Below are 24,949 nucleotides of genomic sequence, written 5' to 3'. Positions count from 1 at the left end.
ATGGAACACAACATACGAATGTATGTAGACATATTTTAGAGTGTAGATTCACTTATTTTGTTCTGTATGTAGTCACTTGCTGGAATCTCTAGAAAGACTTATATTTGGGAACGGAGGGAGTAGTAGCCAAGCATGCATGCACTGTAATTAATCCAAATTAATGCATCGGTTTAATTTGGTAAGCTTTGTAAAGTACGAGATACATTCCTCCACTCATAATTTACCTTGGTTGATGAGATTTCATATTTGAGCTATGTCAACCCGAAAGGAGGGAGTGTCATACTTTCTCCGTCCACGAATAAGTATATGATTCATATTTAAAACTAGATGATACCCCGTGCGGTGCTGCGGGAACTCTTAGTCCTATGAAGATGATGATAGATAAATTGAATAACTTTTTGCATAATGTATTAAGAACTTAAGATGAGAAAACTGCAATGGACACATCTTGATATGACATAAGTAATCTCGTTTGACTCGCATGAATATTAATGTATATAAACACACTAACAGGGATTCGAAAAGAGACACAATATGAAAGATTATGTACAAATGTTGGAGCTGTTGTTGTAAATCAATCTTCATATATGCATTATTGGCCACTGTACTTGCTTCAGTTGCTTGCTCGCAATACTTGACAGTGAGTGATGGAGCTCCAATAGCAACAAAAAAACATATTCCTTTCTCTCTGTTTGCCAAAGTGAGTACCAATTCCTTTTGCTCAAAGCATTAGGCTGAATACAGCATGAGTAACTATACACATAAACACTGAGATCCAAATTGTCGAGTTGAAAACAGAATTTGTTGCAGCAAAAAGAAACTATGCATGAAACCTTATAAGTTACATTAAGCGAATAGAAAAATAGAGAATAGCAATTTTTGTGGTTTAAAATCTCAAACATGACGAATTAATTTGTTCAAACCTTGGACAAATAGGCATATTTAGTCAGTTCAGCATATGCAAATTGCAGAATAGCTGGGAAGATAACACAGTCAACACTGATTAATTTGTTTGGATTTATAAGCAAGATACTTAAACAGAGGAGGGCATGTGGATGTACGATCCATCAAGGCTTAGTGCACAGAGATGGGTAGCAAACTGTCAACTACAAAAAATATAAAATAAAAGGGTTCAAACTTAAACTGAGCGCATACCATAGATAACCTGGAGAAAAGTTGGACAACTGCCGTTTTCCTTCTCCTGAATACACTGCGGTAATCTGCTCTTTCCCTTGTTCTGAATATACTGCAGTAAGCTTAGAAAATGAATACATTGATGTGAATAACCAAGATAATAAAGTAAATAGTACAAAATGCATCCATGTATTCCGTTCTAAATTGACGTATTTGACTCTTAGTTGTTGTCCACATATTCGATTTAGTTTTCTGCGTGTAGTGTCTCTACAAATCCCATAGAATAGAAGTGCTTGCAATTAGCTGCTTCTTATGTCTTCTTATACATGTCCTGCCTCTAATGCTGCTAAAATGATGAAATATACCACCTCCTGAAGAGTTTTTCCCTTTGTTTCATCTCTTCAGTCGGACTGGATGGGAGGGCAGATGCTTTGCTGATGATTTGTTCAAATATACCTACCTTCCTAGAGAAAGCATCAAAAGAATTTATGTCATCGTCATTTGTTTAAATATCCGAGAAACTACTTTCAGTATCCTGTCCATACTGTAGGTTGCAACATAACAAAGGTCAAATGCTAGACAATAAAAATTATGCAAAGTTCATTAAATCTTCATTGATCCTCTAGAAACAATCTTCCCATGACTGTAGTCCTGAATGTATGAAATATTTCCATACAACTGGACATCATACTTCTCTATTAATCTGATCAGTTCCTGGGATTTGCAAGAATACGTCATGGGGCAAAATTAAACATAATAGATCCACACCCCTTCTGAACAAACTCAATGAAAGTGACCATCTCATATCATTACCAAAGCTTGTCGAACATAGAAGCCTATGATATATAGTAGTTACATACCACCTCGGTTTCATGGAGTCCATACAGAAATTTTTCCTCTGATCATAGATGACGTTGGGTGTACCTTGAATCAGTGCCCTGTGAGGCGTACCTCGAAGATTTTTTATCAGGAAACAATAGGCATAGATGTCATCATCCCTTTGACAGATGGAATAAATTCGTTGATGAATGGGTGAGGTTCAATTCCTGCTTATCATGTTTTGCCAGCACATAAGCAATTCCAGGTCTGAAACAAATAATATGCCTTTTAGCAAACTAGATCACTGGTGAACAACCTGCACAGAGAGTTGAATGCTATGCACGCTGGAAGAACTGAATGAATTTATGTGCTGATATCATTGCCAGATTACAGGAGAGGATCAAAGAGGCTTAAATCTGCAACTGTAATTGCGTCAATGACAATGGAGAGGAAAAGAGCAGCATCTAGCCATTGTGAGTGGGCATTTTATAAGGTGATGATGTCCCCTGACGGTTGCAACTCTCGTCGTTGCATGTCTCTGCCCTAGCTTGCCCTCGCCATGAAACAACCTCCAGTTCGGCCATGCCCTCCCTCGCCTCATGTGCTCCTGTGAAAACCCCTTCCCCTTTAAGCGATAAATATAATGATAGAGAACACATAGCATTTCAGCATCTATTGTCAAATTTGTGCAGCTATAATAGTCGGAAAGACTTGAGACCAAAAAGCTAAAGGAACCACATGTTAAAAAAAATAGCTAAAGGAACTAAAGCACAACTACCCATTGCTGCAACGTAGAAACTGGAGATACAACAATATTATTCGTTCCAAGATTCAGATGGATCGTTTCACAACAGCTTTGGCAGGCAGGCTGCTCGCCATTACATTCAGACCCACACTGAATGCAAGACTGTAAAAACAGGCACAGTAGCTTCGCATGATTATCAGAAGCATACAAGTGAATTCGTTCAATTTAGTTCCTCAAGTATTTGAAAGACTTCTACTCAGCATGCATCTCATTTTCAGGATTCACTTTGAAACACTTGTGCTCCAAGTTTTAAACTCATCAATCTTATGTTCATAATGAAACTGAAATGGTGCTACAACACAGTAATTTTTTTGGGTGTGTGAAAACAATGCAAATTCTGTCTCAATTTCATTCAGTTTCCTGCCGAGGAGGCTTTCTTCACAGGGCAGGCTCGCCCAAAGAGGCTGCCGAGTGGCATCATAAGAAGATGCTTTGCCCAACTATATATTTGATTAGTATGCATGTACACCATTTTCAGCATAGGTTGAATAGACCATCTCATTTAGGTACCTCATGCAGCCGAAACTGAGCAAACACAACCGCAACAAGAAGAAACATGCATGGTAAATAAATGTCTCCAGACAAGAATTGGATTATGGATAAGTGCAGACCTTTGTTGGTACGTAATCTGCTTCAGCTAATCGGTCCGGATTCTCCATGAAGTACTCTGCACAGTCAGGAACTTGCAGCACACTTCCACAAGTAAGTTTCCTACAAATGCATTTATTTATAATAAAGCTGGTTGTTTGACAGTATACACATTTACAGAAATATGAACTTCTTTTCACCTGGATGGATGGATCCTCCCATAGATTTCTTACATCCTGTATGACTTCTTTGTTAAGGGGTGGGTAATCCAACCTGATTTCTGATAGTTTTGCTCCAATCTCCTTAAGATAGAAGAGCAGTACACTATAAATAAACAAACTTCATACTCTCAATAATACTTTATACTTGACAAAGTATGGATCGTAGTAGCCTTGCCACGGGATGAGCCACAATATATTTCTCAGTTATCAGAAGAACAATGTATAAAGTTAGTATTCTTTCTCCGAAGAAATCAAGTGTAATACCCCCTCGATCCAAAATAAGCGTCACAGTTTTGAACTAAGGTTAGTTCAACCTTAATTCAAAGCTGCAACACTTATTATGGATCGGAGGGAGTAACAAGCGAGAATATATTCCTCAGTCATCAGAAGAATAATGATTTCGTGGGAAATCAAAGGAGCGATACATAGAAAGGACAGGTTAGAGACAAAACTTTGTATACTTCATTTGGCTGAATCATCTACAGTTGAATGCATATCCGAGAATGACAGAGGAAAAGCAGCAAAACACGCAGAGCTTAAAGCAGGTGCAAGGTCTGAACAAGTTCGATTATAGCCTAGTTCTGAGTGTCAATTGTAATGCTGCTTCAGCTGTAACAAGTTGTTCATGTTGCAAGATATTGGTGTTTATGCCCAGCCCAAATTTAACTCTACTTACTGAACAAAATAGGATGCCTACATGATCCCCACCAAGCAATAAGAGGAAAAATTATATTAAAACACACCCGTTCCAGTATTGGCATACTTCGATTGTCTGGTACACACTGACGTGGATGACTGCCGTATAGCCCTTGAGTTCCACCTCGTCGAAGCCAGTTCAGAAAAAAAGCTTTATCTGGAGATAGATGTTCAGAAAAAAAAACGCAAGGCATACTATTTGTCACAGGGATAGTGACTTTCCAGGGAAGAATACAATGGGATTCTTGCCTACTTAAATATCATGGACCTTCCTGATTCTCCAGCCCAGTCTTTCCTGATTCTGATTCTGAAGCAGGTTAAAGAAGACGGCTATCGGGAATTGGTCCAACCAATATTTTGTTGCTTCATTGATCTATTAATGACAAACATGATAAAGCTTGCATTTTTTTTTTTTCAAAACAAAGGTGATACACAAATGAACCTGAGTAGAAAGATTTAGTTCAGTAAACCAATAAATAGTGAAGATAGAAATAATTTAGGTCAGTGAACCAGTGAATTTGCAGCTGCCCATCTCGACCTGAGTAAATCAAAAGCTACACTCAGGGTGATTCTATTTTGCACATGAAAAATCATATAGTGCAGTGCAAGTATTTATATTACATTCATTGCTTCCAACCCTGCCCCTCCTCCTTCAGACCTCTCAACATGCTCCTTAACAAGATCATAAATCTTCTTGTATCTTCACACATAAACCACTAAATGTCCAGATTACTTGAAGCACTGCATAAAAGCGTATGTGTGCATGCATCTAACCAAAAGAGAAAATCTATAGCATATAAATTACTAATAGCACGTGTGAGGTCGTGGGATCTGCCTTTGCAAGCAACGAGAAGGGGGTGCACCGAGGCATATTTTATGAGTGCCAACTCAATCTTTGCAAGCAACAGAGGAAAATAACCTACGAAAATCAGAGTGAGATCACCTTGTTCTCAACTCTTCCTCAAGATCCTTCCTCTTCATCGTCATCCGATAATCAAGAAAACAATGAAACGAAGAGGCAAAAACTGGGGGAAGAACTGTCATCAAAACCAACGCTCAAACCGAAGCTTTCCGAGCAGTTGTTTATTTCTCACTTTGCGCAGCCTAGATTGGGAATGAAGGACGACGACCGACGAGCAGTGATCGGTAGCATTGGTTGGGAGGCACGAGCCCCGGCGGACCACCTTCCCTTCAGCAGCATCGTGGCCAAGCCCAACTTCGCCCGCCGCTGCTCACCCTGATGACCCGACCACGCTATGGCACCAAGCCTACTAGTTAATCCTTAATCAAGTGCGCGGCACACAACTCGCGAGAAGGAGAAGAACACCAAGCCGAATCGGCAGGCTGCAGAGAGTGCACAGGCACATGGGATGCTGGATCAAGTCCCTCTGCCGCCGCCACCGGTCTCTGCCACTGTTGCCTTGTCTACCAGCTATTTTCAGCAGTGGCATCATCGCCTTGGGACCCTTGTGATCTCTCATCCTTTAGTTCAACGTGGTCTTCTTGGATCCATCTCCGACGATGTCTCTAATCCGTGGTCCAGTTACCTAGTCATAGCGAGACAGTGTCTCAGCGTCCTTTCGACCTTGTTTACTCTGATCTCGGGGGTCCATCTCCCTTTGCCTCCGCTAGTGACTTCTCTCGCCACACCTAGATATACTTTATTTCTTCTCGTAGTGAGGTCTTATCTATAAGCTTTTTGCTGTCATGGTTCACACTCAGTTCTCTATGCTTATTCACCATAATGCTTTATATTGTTTTAGAAATCGTAGGGAGGTTTGCCTAGATGTCAAGACCCATGTCTATACTCTACAACACTGTACGTTTGTAAACAAAAAGGTGTGGCTTAATTTACACCATCGTAATCTCTAATCCAAGCTAGCTTACTTATGGCTTTCCAGCTCGCCCGCTTGTGCCTATTGACTGCTATGGTTACTGTGCAGCTCTTCCCAAGACGACTTCTTATCTTGAGGTTGTTCATCCCAAATGGCTGGATGTGATGGCATCGAAGATTGATGCTCTTGCCCGCTCGACACATGGAATCTCATTTCCCTTCTTCCCCGTGCTCATCTCAGCACTTGTAAGTGGGTTTACAAGGTTTAGTGGTGAGAACATGGTCATGACTACGATGAGACATTTTCTCGTATATATATATGGCCCACACGACCACTCTCCGCACACTTCTCAATGTGGCTTCTATTCGCCGCTCATCTGTCTCTCAGCTTGATGTCTGTCAAGAATGCCAACATGTAGCCACCACCTGGGTTCTCTTCCTGACGGCATGGTTTGTCGTCTTCCTCGCTGTCTATATGGCCCTAAGCAAACCCTCGTGCCTGGTTTGAGCGCTTTGTCTCAGTGGTGATTGCGAGTGGTTTTTGGCGAGTGCTCATGATCCTGCACTTTCGGTCCACCATTCAACTCGTGGTCGAACACTTCTTCTACATGTCGATCATCACCAGCGACGACTCTTAACTACATTACCTTTGTGAAGGCTCGTCGTAGTTAATTTTGTAGGTCTGATCTTGGTCCTCTTCGCTACTTCCTTGAGATTGTTCCGTATTTCCTGGAGAAGTATATCCAGGATCTTCTTGCTCATGTTGCTCTTACTGATGAGCGCATTGTTGAGACTCCTATGGAGCCAACATCCACATTTATGACCACCTCCGCTCCGCGAGTCTGCATAGGAACCTTTACCTTGCTGCGTGTGTTATGAGCACTGTCTCGATCCCACATCCCGTGTTCCCTTGTTGTGCGACACCATAACCGCACGCTCGAGCACCACCAATGGTGAGCAGGAGCTCAGACAGTCGACGCGTACCTGGATTATGAACGAGGCGAGCCGACGACAGGCGCTACCTAAAATCGAGGCCAAGGGCGCCCAATAGGAGAACCTGGGGTGCTTAATCAAGTGCGTGGCACACAACCCGCAAGCAGGAGAAGAACACCTAGCCGACTCACAGGGTACGGAGAGTGCACATGCACGTGGGATGCTGGATCAAGTCTCTGCCGCCAGTCTCTGCCTGCCTATTTTCAGCAGTGGCATCATCGCCTTGGGTCACTTGTGATCTCTCATCCCTAGTTAAACGTGGTCTTCTTGGATCCGTCTCCAACGATGTCTCTAATCCGTGGTCCAGTTACCTAGTCATAGTAAGACAGTGTCTCAGCGTCTTTACGACCTTGTTCACTCTGATCTCAGGGGTCCATCTCCCTTTGCCTCCGCTAGTGACTTCTCTCGACACACCTGGATATACTTTATTTCTTCTCGTAGTGAGGTCTTATCTATAAGCCTTTTGCTGTCATGGTTCACACTCAGTTCTCTACGCCTATTCACCATAATGCTTTATATTGTTTTAGAAATCGTAGGAAGGTTTGCCTAGATGTCAAGACCCATGTCTATAATCTACAACCCTGTACGTTTGTAAACAGAAAGGTGTGGCTTAATTTACACAATCGTTATCTCTAATCCAAGCTAGCTTACTTATGGCTTTCCAGCTCGCCCGCTTCTGCCTCGCTTGTGCCTATTGACTGCTATGGTTACTGTGCAGCTCTTCCCAAGACGACTTCTTATCTTGAAGTTGATCTCTCATCCTTGGTTTAACGTGGTCTTCTTATATCCGTCTCCGACGATGTCTCTAATCCATGGTCCAGTTACCTAGTCATAGCGAGACAGTGTCTCAGCGTCCTTACGACCTTGCTTACTCTGATCACAGGGGTCCATCTCCCTTTGCCTCCGCTAGTGACTTCTCTCGACCCACCTGGATATACATTATTTCTTCTCGTAGTGAGGTCTTATCTATAAGCCTTTTGTTGTCATGGTTCAAACTCAGTTCTCTATGCCTATTCACCATAATGCTTTATATTGTTTTAGAAATCGTAGGGAGGTTTGCCTAGATGTCAAGACCCATGTCTATACTCTACAACATTGTACGTTTGTAAACAGAAAGGTCTGGCTTAATTTACACCATCGTAATCTCTAATCCAAGCTAGCCTACTTATGGCTTTCGAGCTCGCCCGCTTCTGCCTCGCTTGTGCCTATTGACTGCTATGGTTACTGTGCAGCTCTTCCCGAGACGACTTCTTATCGTGAGGTTGTTCATCCCAAATTGCTGGATGTGATGGCATCGAAGATTGATGCTATTGCCCGCTCGACACATGGAATCACATTTCCCTTCTTCCCCCTGCTCATCTCAGCACTTATAAGTGGGTTACAAGGTTAAGACTGATGATACTCTCGAGCGTTACAAAGCTCGTTTAGTGGTGAGAACATGGTCATGACTATCGCAATCACCACACGACCACTCTTCGCACACTTCTCAATGTGGCTTCTATTCGTCGCTAGTCTGTCTCTCGACTTGATGTCAAGAATGCCAACATGTAGCCACCACCTGGGTTCTCTTCCTGATGGCATGGTTTGTCATCTTCGTCGTTGTCTATATGGCCCTAAGCAAACCCTAATGCCTGGTTTGAGTGCTTTGTCTCAGTGGTGATTGCGACTGGTTTTTGGCGAGTGCTCATGATCCTGCACTTTCGGTCCACCATTCAACTCGCGGCCGAACCCTTCTTCTACATGTCGATCATCACCAGCGATGACTCTAAAGTATAGTGAATTTTGTATGTCTGATCTTGGTACTCTTCGCTACTTCCTTGAGATTCTTCCGTATTTCCTAGAGAAGTATATCCAGGATCTTGTTGCTCATGTTGTGCTTACTGATGAGCGCATTGTTAAGACTCCTATGGAGCCAACATCCACACTGGTGACCACCTCCGCTCCCTGCGAGTTTTATGAGCATTGTCTCAATCCCACATCACGTGTTCCCTTGTTGTGCGACACCATAATCGCACGCTCGAGCACCACCAATGGTGAGCAGGAGCTAGGACAGTCGACGCGTACCTGGATTATGAACGGGGCTAGCCGACGACAGGGGCCACCTAAAGTCGAGGCCAAGGGCGCACAGTAGAACCTGGGGTGCTTAATCAAGTGCGTGCCACACAACCCGCAAGCAAGAGAAGAACACCAAGCCGAACCGGCAGGGTACGGAGAGTGCACATGCACGTGGGATGCTAGATCAAGTCCCTTTGCCGCCACCACCAGTCTCTGCCTCTGTTGCCTTGTCTACCAACTATTTTCAGCAGTGGCATCATCGCCTCGGGTCGCTTGTGATCTCTCATCCTTAGTTCAACATGGTCTTCCTCGATCCGTCTCCGACGATGTCTCTAATCCGTGGTCCAGTTACCTAGTCATAGTGAGACAGTGTCTCAGCGTCCTTTTGACCTTGTTTACTCTGATCTCAGGGGTCCATCTCCCTTTGCCTCCGCTAGTGACTTCTCTCGACACACCTGGATATACTTTATTTCTTCTCGTAGTGAGGTCTTATCTATAAGCCTTTTGCTGTCATGGTTCACACTCAGTTCTCTACGCCTATTCACCATAATGCTTTATATTGTTTTAGAAATCGTATGTAGGTTTGCCTAGATGTCAAGACCCATGTCTATACTCTACAACACCTTTGATACTTTACAACACTGTACGTTTGTACAAAGAAAGGTGTGGCTTAATTTACACCCTGATAATCTCTATTCCAACCAACCTACTTATGGCTTTCGAGCTCGCTTGCTTCTGCCTCGCTTGTGCCTATTGACTGCTATGGTTACTGTGTAGCTCTTCCCAAGACGACTTCTTATCTTGAGGTTGTTCATCCCAAATGGCTGGATGTGATGGCATCGAAGATTGATGCTCTTGCCCGCTCGACACATGGAATCTCATTTCCCTTCTTCCCCGTGCTCATCTCAGCACTTGCAAGTGGGTTTACAAGGTTAAGACGATGATACTCTCGAGCGTTACAAAGCTCGTTTAGTGGTGAGAACATGGTCATGACTACGATGAGACGTTTTCTCATGTATATATATATATGGCCCACACGACCACTCTTCGCACACTTCTCAATGTGGCTTCTATTCGCCGCTAGTCTGTCTCTCGGCTTGATGTCAAGAATGCCAACATGTAGCCACCACCTGGGTTCTCTTCCTGGTGGCATGGTTTGTCGTCTTCGTCGTTGTCCATATGGCCCTAAGCAAACCCTCATACCTGGTTTGAGCGTTTTGTCTCGGTGGTGATTGTGACTGGTTTTTGGCGAGTGCTCATAATCCTGCACTTACGGTCCACCACTCAACTCATGGCCGAACACTTCTACATGTCAATCATCACCGGCGATGACTCTTAAGTACATTACCTTTGTGAAGGCTCGTCATAGTGAATTTTGTATGTTTATCGTTGTCCTCTTTGCTACTTTCCTTGAGATTGTTCCGTATTTCCTAGAGAAGTATATCCCGGATCTTCTTGCTCATGTTGCGCTTACTGATGAGCGCATTGTTGAGACTCCTATGGAGCCAACGTCCACATTTGTGACCACCTCCGCTCCCTGCGAGTCTGCATAGGAACCCTTTGCCTTGCTGCGGGTTTTTATGAGCATTGTCTCAATCCCGCATCCCGTGTTCCCTTATTGTGCGACACCATAACCGCACGCTCGAGCACCACCAATGGTGAGCAGGAGCTCTGACAGTCGACGCGTACATGGATTATGAACGGGGCGAGCCGACGACAGGCGCTCCCTAAAGTCGAGGCCAAGGGCGCACAGTAGGAGAACCTAGGGTGCTTAATCAAGTGCGTGGCACACAACCCGCAAGCAGGAGAAGAACACCAAGCCGAATCGGCAGGGTGCGGAGAGTGCACAGGCACGTGGGATGCTGGATCAAGTCCCTCTGCCGCCACCGCCGCCAGTCTCTGCCTCTGGTGCGTTGTCTACCGGCTATTTTCGGCAATGGCATCATCGCCTTGGGTCGCTTGTGATCTCTCATCCTTAGTTCAATGTGGTCTTCTTGGATCCGTCTCCGACGATGTCTCTAATCCGAGACAGTGTCTCAGTGTCCTTTCGACCTTGTTTACTCTGATCTCGGGGATCCATCTCCCTTTGCCTTCACTAGTGATTTCTCTTGGCACACCTGGAAATACTTTATTTCTTCTTGTAGTGAGGTCTTATCTATAAGCCTTTTGTTGTCATGGTTCACACCTAGTTCTCTACGCCTATATTCACCATAATGCTTTATATTGTTTTAGAAATCGTAGGGAGGTTTGCCTAGATGTCGAGACCCATGTCTATACTTTACAACACCTTTGATACTCTACAACACTCTATGTTTGTAAACAGAAAGGTGTGGCTTAGTTTACACCAACGTAATCTCTATTCCAAGCTAGGGGTGTGCATTACGTGATGAAAAATCCAAAAATCTCTGAACTTTGCCAAACTTTGAAAAAAAACTTACGGAAGTAATTGCAACTCAAATAGTTATGTTTGCTACTTCAAAAGGAAGATATAATGATAAGGTGTTTAACAAATATGCATGCATGTTGTATCGTGCTTATCGAGTGAACAAAACAAATATCATGATAGATGCTAAGAAACAAAATGCATACCATCACTAGCTCCGTTAAGGAATGTTGCATGATAAATAGCCTGCCATGCTAACTCAGCAGCTTCCTCAACTGACATGTTGAATTTAATTTGTAACTGAAATGTAAAGCAAAGAGATGTTAAGTTCTGGTAAAAATCCTGATGCCACTATATCTACCATTGTTGTTAAACTGAATCAAGGAGGTCAGCTTATAAAATTGCAAAGACATATCACAATAAGTATTCCTTGTACGTTTAACAAAGAAGCCATATAAACCATACTGCAAGCAAGATAAAAGGGGCAGCCCCAGTGCATGTAGCTCCCGCTTGCGCAGGGTCTGGGGAAGGGTCCGACCACTTTGGGTCTATTGTACGCAGCCTTTCCCTACATTTCTGCAAGAGGCTGTTTCCAGGACTTGAACCCGTGACCTCATGGTCACAAGGCAGCAGCTTTACCACTGCAAGCAAGATAAGTACCACAAAAACACTAACTGTTAAGCTCCTGCTGAGTAGGGTCATACACATTAATCACAACGCAGGAGAATTTCTCTTTTATCCTTGTTAGCGGCACACAATTATAATGAGCACCAGACCCCACAAATACATCATCTAACTAAATCATCCAAACTCACATGTATCAACAATACACCTGCAGAACACAGAGGGATCTGCTGATACAGAACCATTTGACAACCGAATAGATAAAAATACATTATGTCATCCAACAAATAACATAAAATGAGCAGGTTGGCTTGTACCATATATAATTCCTCCCCTCCCGCTGCACAAAAACCAATTAACCTATTGTTTTCAATCCAACAGCAACCCAATTGTGTTTCGCTCGCAGCAGCTGCTAAATTTAGTTGTAATGTCCATAAACTTCAGAAATTTAGATGGGATATACATGGCAACATGAAAACTAGAAATTAAGTATTGGCCATGTTTTGAATTAGGTAAAACCTGCCACACTCGCCAATATTTTGTTAGCAGTATGCTTAAAATCCATGATCAGAATAGGAAGACAGCACAAATGTTTACATGTTAGTTAGTAATAAGGTCGAGCGCTTCTTTCATGCATGAAAATAACACTGATTTGTAGTCCAGTTGAAAACAGCCTACCCAAAAAAGCATAGTAAAAGGCCATGTAAAAATATACTCGGTTGATTTATGTTCATTCCAATCCAATTAGCATAACTACAGAAACATAGTGTACACTGATTTTAGATATAATCGACATCATATTAGGGCTGCAATCTAGAACTACAGCTTGGCAACTAACAAGTATCAGATCAGACAAGGCAACGGCAACTTAGTAGCAGTATAGGTTACCAACCAACAAGCTAATCAGAATGAAATTATATACTCTCAGCACAGCGCAAGAAAGGCAGGTGTGCATCTTTGCTCCCTAAAATAATAATAATCAAATAAAGAACCTGAAGTGTGTTGTTTGTCAAACCTGTGCTGTTTGAGTTCATAGTAAACTTGATATGTCCCTCTCTAAACTTGCATACTACCGTCTAACGTTTGCAGTCATGAAGATTTAATCCTGGTAATTAAATAGATATAATACCGTAGTCATCACTCATCATTATAGTTTTCACTTTTTGTTTGCAAACTTTGCAGACTGTACGTACATGGCAAGGTAATAACGATGGAAGCTAAAAATCATGTCTTTTTCAAAAACAACGGAGATGCATTTAGCTTGGCATGTGATCCAGCATACCTCAGATGGAGCGGCGGTCGGTGTTCCAGCGAAGTAGGTAGAATGGCAAGATTATATGACGGTATATGGAGCATTGGCAGTCAGCGTTCAGGCGAAGTTGGCAGAGCGGCGAGATTGGATGCTTCCATAGAGTGCTCGATGCCTTCTATGTGGCAAAGGAGGGCAGTTCATGTGGACAAAAGAGGGACTTAACACTTTTCGTGATGTGAAATAAGGAAGATGTAAATTAAGGATAACCACACATTAAAGAATGGCTTCTACCCGTTCCATCCAACACGTGCACAAAGAATAGCAGCTCTTTGACTACAACGACATTATGCCCTAGTACATCATTAAGAGACCTCCATTACATAACTGACCGTTATGCAAACAGACAACCATATCATAACTGACCATCAATATATGTATAAACAATTACAACACAAAAACAGTAAACATGCTGGACGAACACGTCAAAATCATTGATCGAAAAGCATGGAATGCAACAAAAATGTCTGGCTGTACAGACCAACACACCATTGTTTTGTTGGAAGCTAAAGTTTAGTTGTGCACTTAAATCCCACATTTAAACCACAATATATTATGACCAGACAGGAATCCTTGAAAAGAAGGATGCACATCTAGATCTCACGTGCTTCAAAGATAGATTTGTGTATCTTGCAGGGCATCCAGGTCCCTAGTAACTTAGTTGATCTTAACTTAATTGGAGCAACTTCCAATGGACTCCAATATCACCTATTCTGATATGTTTGCTCTGTATTAACAGTCAAACAATTTGCTTGATGGATGCACTTCATCGTAAATTAGGTGCTATGCTTACCAAATAAAAACGTAACCTAGAGGCTACACTAATAATCCAGAATTAAACCGGGAACTTGCATTGGGCAGTAAGGGAAAACTGCAGGTTTAGCCCCTCACAGATTTTCCTACCAACTATGTATCATCAATTTTTGCACGGAGAGGATCCAGTCATGTACAAACTAACTGGAAATTTTCTGTGTACATCTACGTCCTAGTGTGTCATCTTTATCAGATTAAATCATCAAAGCAACACCCATCTGATAAGTAAGCGGAGAGAATGTTGATTGCCTAAGATCAGCAAGACTGTCACTGATGCCGAGTAAGTATATATAGGTCACAAAGGAAAATTGTGGTGGACGGTTGCATAAGTTTAGTGTCGAGGAAGCCGCAATGCTGACCTGGATACACTGCGGCAGAAGGTAGAGGTGACTACCGGCCGACCACCGTGCATCAGAGAAAATGGTATTAACAGGGGGCGGCTGCACTAAACTTGACCAAGCATATCAGACTCCTGAAAAGTGTGAAGTTGCAACAAAAATTAACATTTTATTAGGAATTCATCAGAAGTAGCATAAACCTATGGTTATGAAATACAGACCACTATTGAGCCTGGACACCTCCTTGACTATTATAATTCTTGCAATGGACTAGTATTAAACATGGGGTCTGTGATCTATGAAACATTGAAAATTGAAAGCATGACAGACTATCTAGCAAGGATTGAAGGGTTAGCAGCTTATAAGAACAAAATTCTGAAGTTTTGATGGTGCGTTGACATCTAACAGCAAATACTAATTGCATACCAGAATAGTAGTTGGCGCATGAATAATCAGAATCAATTGTGTTCGTGAATGAATGAATTGTATTGCATAAGGACAGCAGCAATAGCATCGGGGCATCAACGACAGAAGGGCCAAGAACAGAGGGGGACTAGCGCTACCAAGGTCAAAATCATACATGTGCACGCACAGGCACGGCGGTGAAGAGGAGGGCAGCAACAGCAAGCCTCCACCTCCAAAGCCCTCGGGGGGGAGCGGCGCGAATCCTGAAGGTGTAGACGGAGGAAAGATGCGGGCGGGGGACGCGCCGAGCGGCGCAAGCCTCCGAAGCGCGGCGCCAGGGAAGGAGCCGCCGATTCAGCCGTCCTGATCTGGCAGTCGCTCCAGAGCTAGGGTTCCGCCGGCAGGTGCGCAGACTGGCAATTTAGGAGGATTTTGGGGGGGAGGGGTGAAGGAGACGGGGAAGTGGGGATTGGGGGATCGAAGAGGAAGAGGCGGCGGCGGCGGCTCTCCTGGTATGGTATATTTTAGGACGCGCGGCGCGGGGAACTCCGTGGGGAAGGAGGACTCCGGCCCGGTTCCTGCTTGCTCGCTTCTGGATGGGCGGTGCCGTGCCAAAAGAAACTGGGTTGGAGTTGGGCTTCGTTGGGCCATATCTTGAGGCCCAGGCGGCTTAGTTGGAGAGAGGATGTACAAGACAAATCCTAAACGGCCTTAACACGCCCGTTTCGTCCCCGTGCCGCGCTGGGCCGGCCCATATCCCCTTCCTATTTCTGTTTTAAACTGCTCCCAAAAAACAGAGGCGGTAGCCAACTAAACCATCATACCGATGTGAATTTTTTTAAAATCACAGCGATGTGATTAGTTACAAACTTTCTATTCCTTTGTTCTTCTTTCTTTTCTTTTTATTTTTCCTTTTTCTATCCCTTTTTCCTTTTTTCTTTTTTCTTTTTTTTTCAATTTTTAAATTTCGCGAATGTTTTTGAAAATCGATGAACGTTTTCCAAAATTGATGCTTTTTTTAAAATTTGATGAACTTTTTTAAATTTGATGAAGTTGTCTTCAAAATCAATGAATTTTTTCAAAACTGATGAACTATTTTTCAATTCTATGACCTTTTTTCAAAGTTTATGAACTTTTTTCAAATTCATTAATTTTTTTAAGTGTGTGAATTTTTTTTCAAAATCCATTAACATTTTTTAATTCACGACTTTTTTTTGCAAATTCTTTTTACTGTTTTTCTTATTTTTATAAAAAGTTCAACTGTGCACGAGCGACCATGGGGGAACCCAGCGCTCGCCTTACATGGGCCAGCCCAGCGTCGAGGCATAGTATGAGCTCCCGATGTACAGCTAGTGCAAATTTCTCCCCCCATCCCGAATTGTCATCGTCACAGCTTTCCTACACGCCACCACTTTGATTTCCTGTCTGGTGGCCCGACGGCAGCAAGAGGGCTGGGGACCCGTTCGTCCCATTTATTCATTAGGTTTTGTTTTTCCGGTGACATTGACGAGGGTGGCGGCGATAGCATGTTGGAATAAAGTTTCTCCGGTCTCTTCCTACCTCGGCGGTGTCTGATTCAACGCTGACGAAGAACTGTGAGAGTTTGTGTCCCCAGATCTATAGGTTCCCTCCAGATCTTGGCAATGCGCGTGTCTTTTAGGAAGAGCTATTAGCTGGCTATTGGTGTGGCGACTTTGACATTTTCTATGCTGTTCTATGGCTTGGCCTGATTTTTTCAATACTCTTTGCTAGCCAAATTTCTCTGTACTAAGTGGGAATATTACTATGCATTCTAAATCTTTGAGTCAAATTTATTTCATGAGTGTCCACCATATCTACCTATATATGATATTACCCTGCCATTTCAAGTAAATATGTATGTGTCATCTCTAAAACCTTCAAATGAAGGTTTGCCCGTATACTGTGACCCGGACGTTGTCATGCCATCCCACGACTCTGGTTCACGACGCGTTGATAGCAAGCAGCAGGGACTCCAAACAAACCTGCTCGCTATACGTAGCTCGATGCAAACAGGCTTGCCATCGAGTCCGGCAGTCATCAGCAAACTGAACAAAAGTGCGGTAGTACTACTAGTAGGTTTACTTGAACACCCGGAGGGCTTGGTGCAGCGCCTGCTGGGCTTCGTAGTCCGCCTCTCTGGCTTGGTACTCCGCCAGAATCGCCTTGGCCAGGCGTTCGATAAGACACGCGTCGACTGATCCATCTGCGTCGAGGTCGCCGTGCAGCGCCTCCACGGCTTCGCACAGCGCCGCCGTGGTTTCCTGCCCCGCCAGCGCGGTCTCACGCGCCGCGAGATGCTCCGGCAGCCACCACGGCTCGGGTGTTGGCAGGTCCTTGCGCACATCTGGATGGATACAAGAATTTACTTGAACTAAAACCACGACAAGTATTTTGGAACGGAGGGAGTAGTACTAATAATCAAAGGAAACGAAGTAAGCAAGGAACGACCGTTGTTAGCTTTGCTTACCCTGGAGGGTCTTCTTCAACGCCGCCGGCTCGGGCAGGAGATGTTGGTCCGGCCGCAGCAGCTCGGCCGCCGGCCCGAACATCTCCATCATCGTCTTCTGCAGCGCCGCCATCGACTCTTGCCTTGCACGCCAGGCCGCGTCTAACTCGGCTTCTTCATCTTGCGTTGCACGCGGCTCCCCCGCCATCGTCCGTTGCACGTTGGACGCAGCGGTTTACCTAGCTAGCTTGATTCGTTGGTGAGTGAAAGGAGGTGGAGAAGGGGAGGAGGAGTAAATAGAAGCTAGTGCGTCCTTTACCAACGCACGCGTGGCAGAGCCGCGAAGGTGAAGGACACATGGCAGAGGATAGTTGAATGCCAGAGGAAGTGAAAAGCTTATGCGAGAAGCTATCTGTTCAAGTTAGCAGTGCTACGGCTATAGCTAGCTACCTCTGCCAAACACGTGGCCTCGTGCATGCAAGCTAAGAGCAACTCTAGAAGAGTCGTGTACATATCGTTTCGACTGTTATAATAGCCGTTATTATGACGATTTTGATTGAAAATGCCGTTCGATTGTCATAACAGCCGTTTTTATTTTGATTTTGATTAAAAATATTGTTTCAGCAGAATCGTCATCGCGCGATCGAAATAATTTTTTAGGAACATGAATATCCAGCAAACGTCAGAATTTAGACATGGCAAATCGAACATATTTTATGGTAAATTATGTTCACCGAGGATGGCAGTTTTAGTTGGCGAGGATGATAAATCCGACTCAGTTCATTCTTTTTTGCCAGGAAATATCCGTGTTTTCAAACTAAATTTGTCATCATTGCGCCAATATAAATTTTCATAAAAATGTCACATCTTTAGCCAAATATTGACGCCACAAATGTTGTAGGACTCACTTTCTTTCTATTGCTGCCCACATGTCCATGCCGCTGCCTTTTCGTGTCACCTCTCCTGTGCGGACCGTCGCGATTTGGCCTTGGTCGCCTTCGTTGATACGCTCCCACACCTCAAAATATTCGTTGCTTCCCACGTTCCGATTGTGCTACCACTTCTGCCACGCGACATTAAGGTGTTCGACGACTTGCCCGAATGTCGTGGTTTTGTCACGGCAGATGTCCTAGTGTAAGGACTTAGTCGTGAGGCCAACGCATCTATGCGGTAGCTTGAGAGGAGTTGGGCGGAATCGAGAGACGCAGGGCGGATCAACGCACAAGACAAGGGTTTAGACAGCTTCGGGCCCCGGGAAACATCATCCGGTAATAACCCTACATGCTGTTTGAGGCTAGGTCTCATTATGCTTATGAGAGAGTCGCCGGTAAGCCGGCTCTTTGTGTCTAGCCCTAAAGATTGTTTTTTTGTTGTCTGTCCCTCTTTGGGGTGCCCTGCCCCTCCTTATATAAGTTAGAGGGGCGGGTTATATGTGGAGTCCTAGTAGGACTAGGACTAGTCTATCTTCTCTTACAAGTTAATTACAAGTCCGGGTCTTGCTTCCTCGTAAAGGAAATATTCGTCATCCCTTTCTCCTTAAGCCGGCCCACCAGAGTATAAGCCAGCCTGCTGGGCCTTGGGCCTTGTCGTCCGTCTGATCCGCCCGCCGGGTCTCAAGTGAGTCACAATGTCCAGGCGGGTTACCTGTGAGAATCGCCGTGTTCGGGCGGATCACCAGTGAGTCGCCAAGCTCTAGCCAGGTCTCTGGTGAGTCGCCAAGTCTGGCCGGGTCATACCGCGGGGTATATCCCCGACATTAGCCCCCAGTTTAATTTGGATTTATCCATGTTAAACTGATCCTGCAAAATAAACACCAGAACAACTTTGACAGGTTGTGCTCCGGGTTAAATATTCTTGGTAAGCCGGCACTTGATCATCCTTAAGTCCTTGTCATCTTCCTTCTTAATATGTATCCATAATCTCATAGCAAATCTCTTTAGCAGATATGTTCAAATTTTGCCAATGCAAAAAATCCAGATACTTCCTTTGAAAAATCCGGGTCAATAGGCCAGCTTCAGAGTCAATTTGCTGACATTGGTCTCTTTGTTGAGAAATATTGTAAGAGATAATCCACTTGAGTCGGCTTTCAATGCTCTGACTTGACAAAAATATTGGTCTTCAAATATTCAACTTATATTCATCCGGCTTAAAGATATAAAACTTGCCGGTTTATGAGTACCAAAATTGCCGGGTTATAAATAAATGATGCCAAGTCATAATTGTCGCCGACGCCGGTTTATGATTTTTGCAGACACCAGGTCAATCTGATTTACTCAAAACTGAGAATTTGAAGATATTTCTCCCTTATATCCATATTACCTGTAGCCCCCAAGGGCCGGTTTAATCAGCATGAATAATCCGGGACTTATCACCATGGCTTTAAATAAAATCCAGTTGTGTAGCCCCCATGAGTCGGCTATAGTCATAGTAGTGTAGCCGGGTCATCCTAGAATTGTCTTGAATTTTTGACAGGAGCAATTAGTAGTCTCCAAGGGTCGACTCATTATGATATGATGAGTCGGGTCTTCAATAAGATTAGTAAAAATGACTTTGCATTAGCCCCCAAGTGCCATGGTGCATGCTGGCAGTGACATGGGACTTGCATATTTGATGTAATCTCAATTTGAATAATGTAGCCCCCAAGTGCTGGGTTATAAGCCTGTAGCGACTCGGGACTATTCCTATCATTGTAGAATAAATCATATCCATTGATAAAATAATAGCCATTGCGCTGAAGCGACTTTGAAAACCTCAATCATAATATTAGTTTCTGATAACCATAATAAAAATCCAGCCATGTTGGCTATTAAAGATTTGACTAACCCGGTTTGAAAACCTCAATCATTCAAATCATAATGAAAATCCAGCTAAGTTTGGCTATTTAAAGATTTCAAATACCTTATCTGTTGACAAGTAAATCCGGAGTTTAGATACCCGGCGGCTCTTGGCCGATGGCGATTTATTACGCCTCCATTGTAAGCCGGAAATTTTATAACCCGGCTATTTATAGCCTTTTGAGAAAATCAAGAATTGATAACCCTTTTGAGACACCAATGTCAATCTTTCGATGACGGGCTTGGACTTAAACATTTATATAAGTCATAGTTCTGCAAATCCTGCACAGAGTTTAAACAACATATGCCCTGACGACTTAACGTCAAAAGCCAGGGCGGGTACCCAAATGTAGTCTTATCCTGCACACAAGTAGATCACAAGACACCTTGGTGGTTTACCGCAAGGCGGGTCATAATATCTTACATATGACCACGGATGTGTAAAAAAGGAGTCACAGATAAGCCTGTTATGAATCATAACTTTGAAACATAACAATAATATCATACTTGTGATATTGAATTTGCATTTGTCGGTTTATATGACCTGCACAATAAGGGTGATAACCTAATCTTTGATACGCGCATGATTCCAATGGCGCAATTCAAAACATACCGGCGGCTTAAAGCCCATAGCCAGGGCTAGTTTAAACATAATTATGTATAAACAATATCATACCTGTGATATTGAACTGTACCGCCGGCTTATGATATCTGTGCAGTAAGTGTGATAACCCAATCCTTAGAAGTCAATGCTTCCACATAGATGATGATTGTCATAAGTCGGCGACTTATCATCGAAAATCAAGCCAGGTTTAAATAGAAACCACTCATATACACTTTAGATGTGTTTAAAAGAGCTTCAAATAAAATCCCAAAAATTATTTGCAAAAAGAAACTTCAAAAAATCTTGAGGCTTCTGATTCGAATACGATCAGAAAACCGTCCCAAAGGGGTTAAGCTAAGATTCGAATACGATCATATAGCCCCCAGTGGCTTTGGCGTTGCCCATCAAGAGGGTACCGACAGCTATGTTCTCTTTGGTTCGAATACGACCTATGTTTGAACAGAAAGCCCCCAAATGACCTTTGAGAGTTGTTTAACGACGCTGATTCGAATACGATCCACGTCGATTCCCAAAAGGGGTTGAGCTATGATTCGAATACGATCAAGAAGCCCCCTAGTGAGCTCGGCAGTGTGCCGATCAAGAGGGTATCGACAGCTATGTTCTCTTTGGTTCGAATACGACCTATGTTTGAACAGGAAGCCCCCTAGTGATCATGAGAATATTTAACGACTCCGATTCGAATACGATCAGGGTCACACCAAAAGGGTTAAGCTAAATCCGAATACGATCAGCTCCCGATGGTCATTAAAGCAGGGTACCTATATTTGAGTTGTGCTTTGTAACAGACTCTCTTTGGTCCCTTTAATTTTTCCTGAGAACTCGAACTTTGCGAGAGACAACCCCTTTTTTAACCGGAAATTTGTAAACCGGATATTGAGAGCTTCAAAGCTTTATAAGATACAAATTTACCTTGAGTTGGACGTTTGAACCGGATTTGAGAGCTTCAAAACTTTGCGGGAGAAAGATATCTCTTGAACCGGATTTTAAACCGGAATCTTTATTTGAACCGGCAATTTTCTGACGGCCTTTAAAGTTTCATCAATATGGTAGCAGCCTCCGGAACCGGGTTATTTTTCCCTCCAATGACCCGGAGCTCTTGAATGCATTGAAACCGACCAATGCTGCCGAGTCATATCATTGTAGCCCCCGAGTCTCAAGTCGACTCGAGGAGTTGGCTTTGAGATTCTCCATATTGATTATAGCCTAAGGTGTATATCATTGGTATTGATAGCGCGATGTGAATCCACAGAAGGTTGAAGTGACTGCGGCGGGTTATAAAGGATCCCATATGAGCCGTGTCAGCAACTCGGCCAATGGTTCCTTCCAAATGGATGTTTTGAAGTTAACCAAACCGTAGTGGCGGCGACTTGTGCGCCTGCCCATCGAGCCGTCCAGTGCAGACGGCGGCTGATAACACATGATAATTTTCCTCCAAGTGTTGGAAGAAAACCGGGCTTCCCAAGCAGTGACTTGCTCATATTCAATAACAACTCATGCAGACAGGTACGGCCCGGTGGGTTGAGGTAGACCAGGCCGCGAGAGACGGACGGTAAAGACGACCGTAGCATCAGAGGCGGCACAGACAGATGAGTCGGCCGCGGTATTGTAAACCGGTGTGGACGGGCGAATTAGCCACGTCATATTGATGTAAACCGGTCTGCAGAATGGCGGTTTGCACATATATTCATCGAGCTTGATGGCATGATAAGATACTAGCGCATTTATAATGGTAGCGCGAGTTTATACATCCATGACACATCCATAGCTTTTGCAGTGAACAATTGTCCTGCATAACAATATTGCAGACCAAGGCAAAGGTAAACTGTTCTTTGGCAAAAATAATATGTGCTAAAAATATATTTTAGATGGATATCACCTGATGTGTTTAGGCCAAGAATAATCCACCATGAAGTTGATGATCACTGGGTGAAACTGAAATCAATCACGGCCGAGCCGGACGCGGGAGCAGACGTATGAGCCGGCCGCGGTGTTGTAAGCCGGTGTGGACGAGCAAGTTGTCCTCTTTGTTGTAAGCCGGCGCGGACGCGTGAACTGGCCGCGAGAGCGGATGGGCGAGTCGTCCGCGGCGCTGTAAGCCGGCATGGTCGCGAGAAATGGCCACGGCGTTGTAAGCCGGCGCGGTCGCGAGAGACGGCCACGACGTTGTAAGCCGGTGCGGGGGTCCGTTGAGTAAGGACAACCACCTGTGCCAAGAGATGGCATGCCTCCATCTCCGCGGTATAATATTACTTTGTAATAAATAATGGTCCTGCGAAAAATACCACAGACCAAAGTAATTGTTCTCAAACAATTTAATATGTATTGATAAGATACATAGAAAAGATAGCACCTGGTACTTTCATCGGATGAACATGGTCAATTATACTGAGCGTAGTCAGACACAAAGATAGTCCGTATAGATGTACGTCATCTACGTGCTTTTCTTTTGTCTTTTCCCCCTTTCCAAAGTAATGATTGCCTGCGGCAGGGATCCGGCGGCGACTTAAAGTGAGGCCGGGGCGGCTTAATCCGGCGCAGCAGTGGGTAGAAGACAGGCATGGCCAGTGAAAGGCGCGGACGGCGAGGAACGACTCAAGGCCGACCGATGCGGTGGCGCAGGGCGCTGCGTGGGTGACCCGGTAAGGCAGGATCCGGTTCAAGGCCGTGCCGGTCTAAGCACGCGCACGCGCAGGCATGCTCCATATCCGCAGTGTAACAATACTTTTGCAATGAATAATTTACCTACATGTAAAACACCACATGGCAGTGTAATGGCGCTCACAGGAAAAGATATATACTGATAAAATATATAGGAAGGATAACACCTGATTTATTTAGGCGATTGCTCCATATGTAGACCCGGCGCCTCATAGTATTTGACCAGATAGAGAGTGCGGCAATGCTCCGAAGCGCGGGCGGGTCACTCGGCGGCGGCTTGGCCATGATCAAGGCAGTGCAGGCCCGCAGCAGAGGCAGAGGCGGCGTGATCAAAGGATCAAGTACTTGGCAGGCCATGTCCCACTCTTCCTTTGTAGAAACCCCGCCAGTAAGGAGGATCGCTCCGTCCGTGCCGGAGACCGGCGGGTCAAGATGGCCATCAAACGCCACACAAAGTGGACTCTGGCGAAAAAAATCTTCTTGCCCTATTCCCTAGTATTTCCATCTCCATTAGATTTGAATGAGCTTTTGCCTGCATCGCGGCCGGTCATCGAAATAAATAGCAGCCGGTCCCGCTTGATGCAAAGGGCTTCACGTGAGTAGCAATCCTAGTCCGAACAGGGCAGTGCTTTTTCAATTAATACAGCCTTGACTCCTATGCTTATCAAGCAGTACTACTAGCAGTACTATGGTCAATTGAATAGTCTCCGGTGGCGATTTTTTCCATCAGGAGGGCGCAGATATTCCTTTCAATCGCTACCTGTCTTTGTGCTGGGAGCAACTTCACAATAACGTGGCGACTTGGAACGGCAGCACGGGCGGCCGATGACATCAGTCCGTGGCCGATTGGTTTGAGATAGACTCAACTTGGACTAGTACTTCCCTCTGGTCTGACGGTTCAACCTCGTCTTCCCATAAAAATAACAGCGATGAAAACGCTTTTGATGTTGCCTGCCCTCACCGCTGTGGAATTTCCTTGGGACTTGTACCAGTGCAATGCAAATTTCTTTCGACTCGGACTCGGCGGATCTCCATGGTGCGTGCGGTGATCGCGTAACGCGTAAACCAAAAAGTTTCTTAATCACAATCTCGTACCTGCTGCTCCAAGGTTTAATCATAATTCTGATTTCCCAACTATAAATTTGCCGGCTCTGTCCATAGTTGTCCGATGGCTCACACGGTTGTTCCATGCTGGCTTCTTTCATCTCATCAATTGCGAGCTTCTCGATCCCTGAAAGAAATCCCTCCAAGAACTAAACACCACCGTGCGCGAGCCCCACGGTGGGCGCCAACTGTCGTGGTTTTGTCACGGCAGATGTCCTAGTGTAAGGACTTAGTCGTGAGGCCA

The 24,949-nt window shown here is 44.3% G+C and overlaps 1 protein-coding gene and 1 long non-coding RNA gene across 10 annotated transcripts; both read right to left on the bottom strand.

The window, feature by feature from the left end:
* Positions 1-380: 380 nt before the first annotated feature.
* On the bottom strand, positions 381-15,567 carry LOC141020569 (uncharacterized). 9 transcript variants are annotated; one of them, XR_005761501.3, is made up of 10 exons: positions 15,193-15,561; positions 14,634-14,746; positions 13,435-13,576; positions 11,735-11,828; positions 4,311-4,963; positions 3,547-3,648; positions 3,370-3,469; positions 1,995-2,560; positions 1,156-1,246; positions 381-734 (listed from the first exon to the last, which is right to left on the bottom strand). It is a non-coding gene; the product is annotated as an uncharacterized lncRNA (long non-coding RNA). The 9 variants fall into 9 exon arrangements; XR_005761499.3 differs by having other exon boundaries at positions 1,156-2,560; positions 15,193-15,564; XR_012190184.1 differs by having other exon boundaries at positions 381-1,246; positions 15,193-15,560.
* A 1,312-nt stretch (positions 15,568-16,879) lies between these two features.
* LOC141027219 (uncharacterized) lies at positions 16,880-17,757 on the bottom strand. Its single transcript, XM_073504200.1, has 2 exons — positions 17,506-17,757; positions 16,880-17,382 (listed from the first exon to the last, which is right to left on the bottom strand). Exons 1-2 carry the CDS (start codon positions 17,690-17,692, stop codon positions 17,117-17,119), a joined length of 453 nt encoding a protein of 150 aa, XP_073360301.1. The 5' UTR covers positions 17,693-17,757; the 3' UTR covers positions 16,880-17,116.
* Between the last annotated feature and the right edge of the window lie 7,192 nt (positions 17,758-24,949).

Source organism: Aegilops tauschii, chromosome 7 (assembly GCF_002575655.3).
Source record: "Aegilops tauschii subsp. strangulata cultivar AL8/78 chromosome 7, Aet v6.0, whole genome shotgun sequence".
In the NCBI taxonomy this organism is placed as follows: Eukaryota; Viridiplantae; Streptophyta; class Magnoliopsida; order Poales; family Poaceae; genus Aegilops; species Aegilops tauschii.
This window is presented reverse-complemented; position numbering and strand designations above follow the sequence as displayed.

Excerpts from the sequence above, each read along its gene's own strand:
- LOC141027219 (XM_073504200.1), bottom strand. The coding sequence starts at position 17,692 with ATGGCGGGGGAGCCGCGTGCAACGCAAGATGAAGAAGCCGAGTTAGAC. Across the intron at positions 17,383-17,505 it reads GTTGAAGAAGACCCTCCAGG|ATGTGCGCAAGGACCTGCCA; the intron begins GTAAGCAAAGCT and ends GTATCCATCCAG.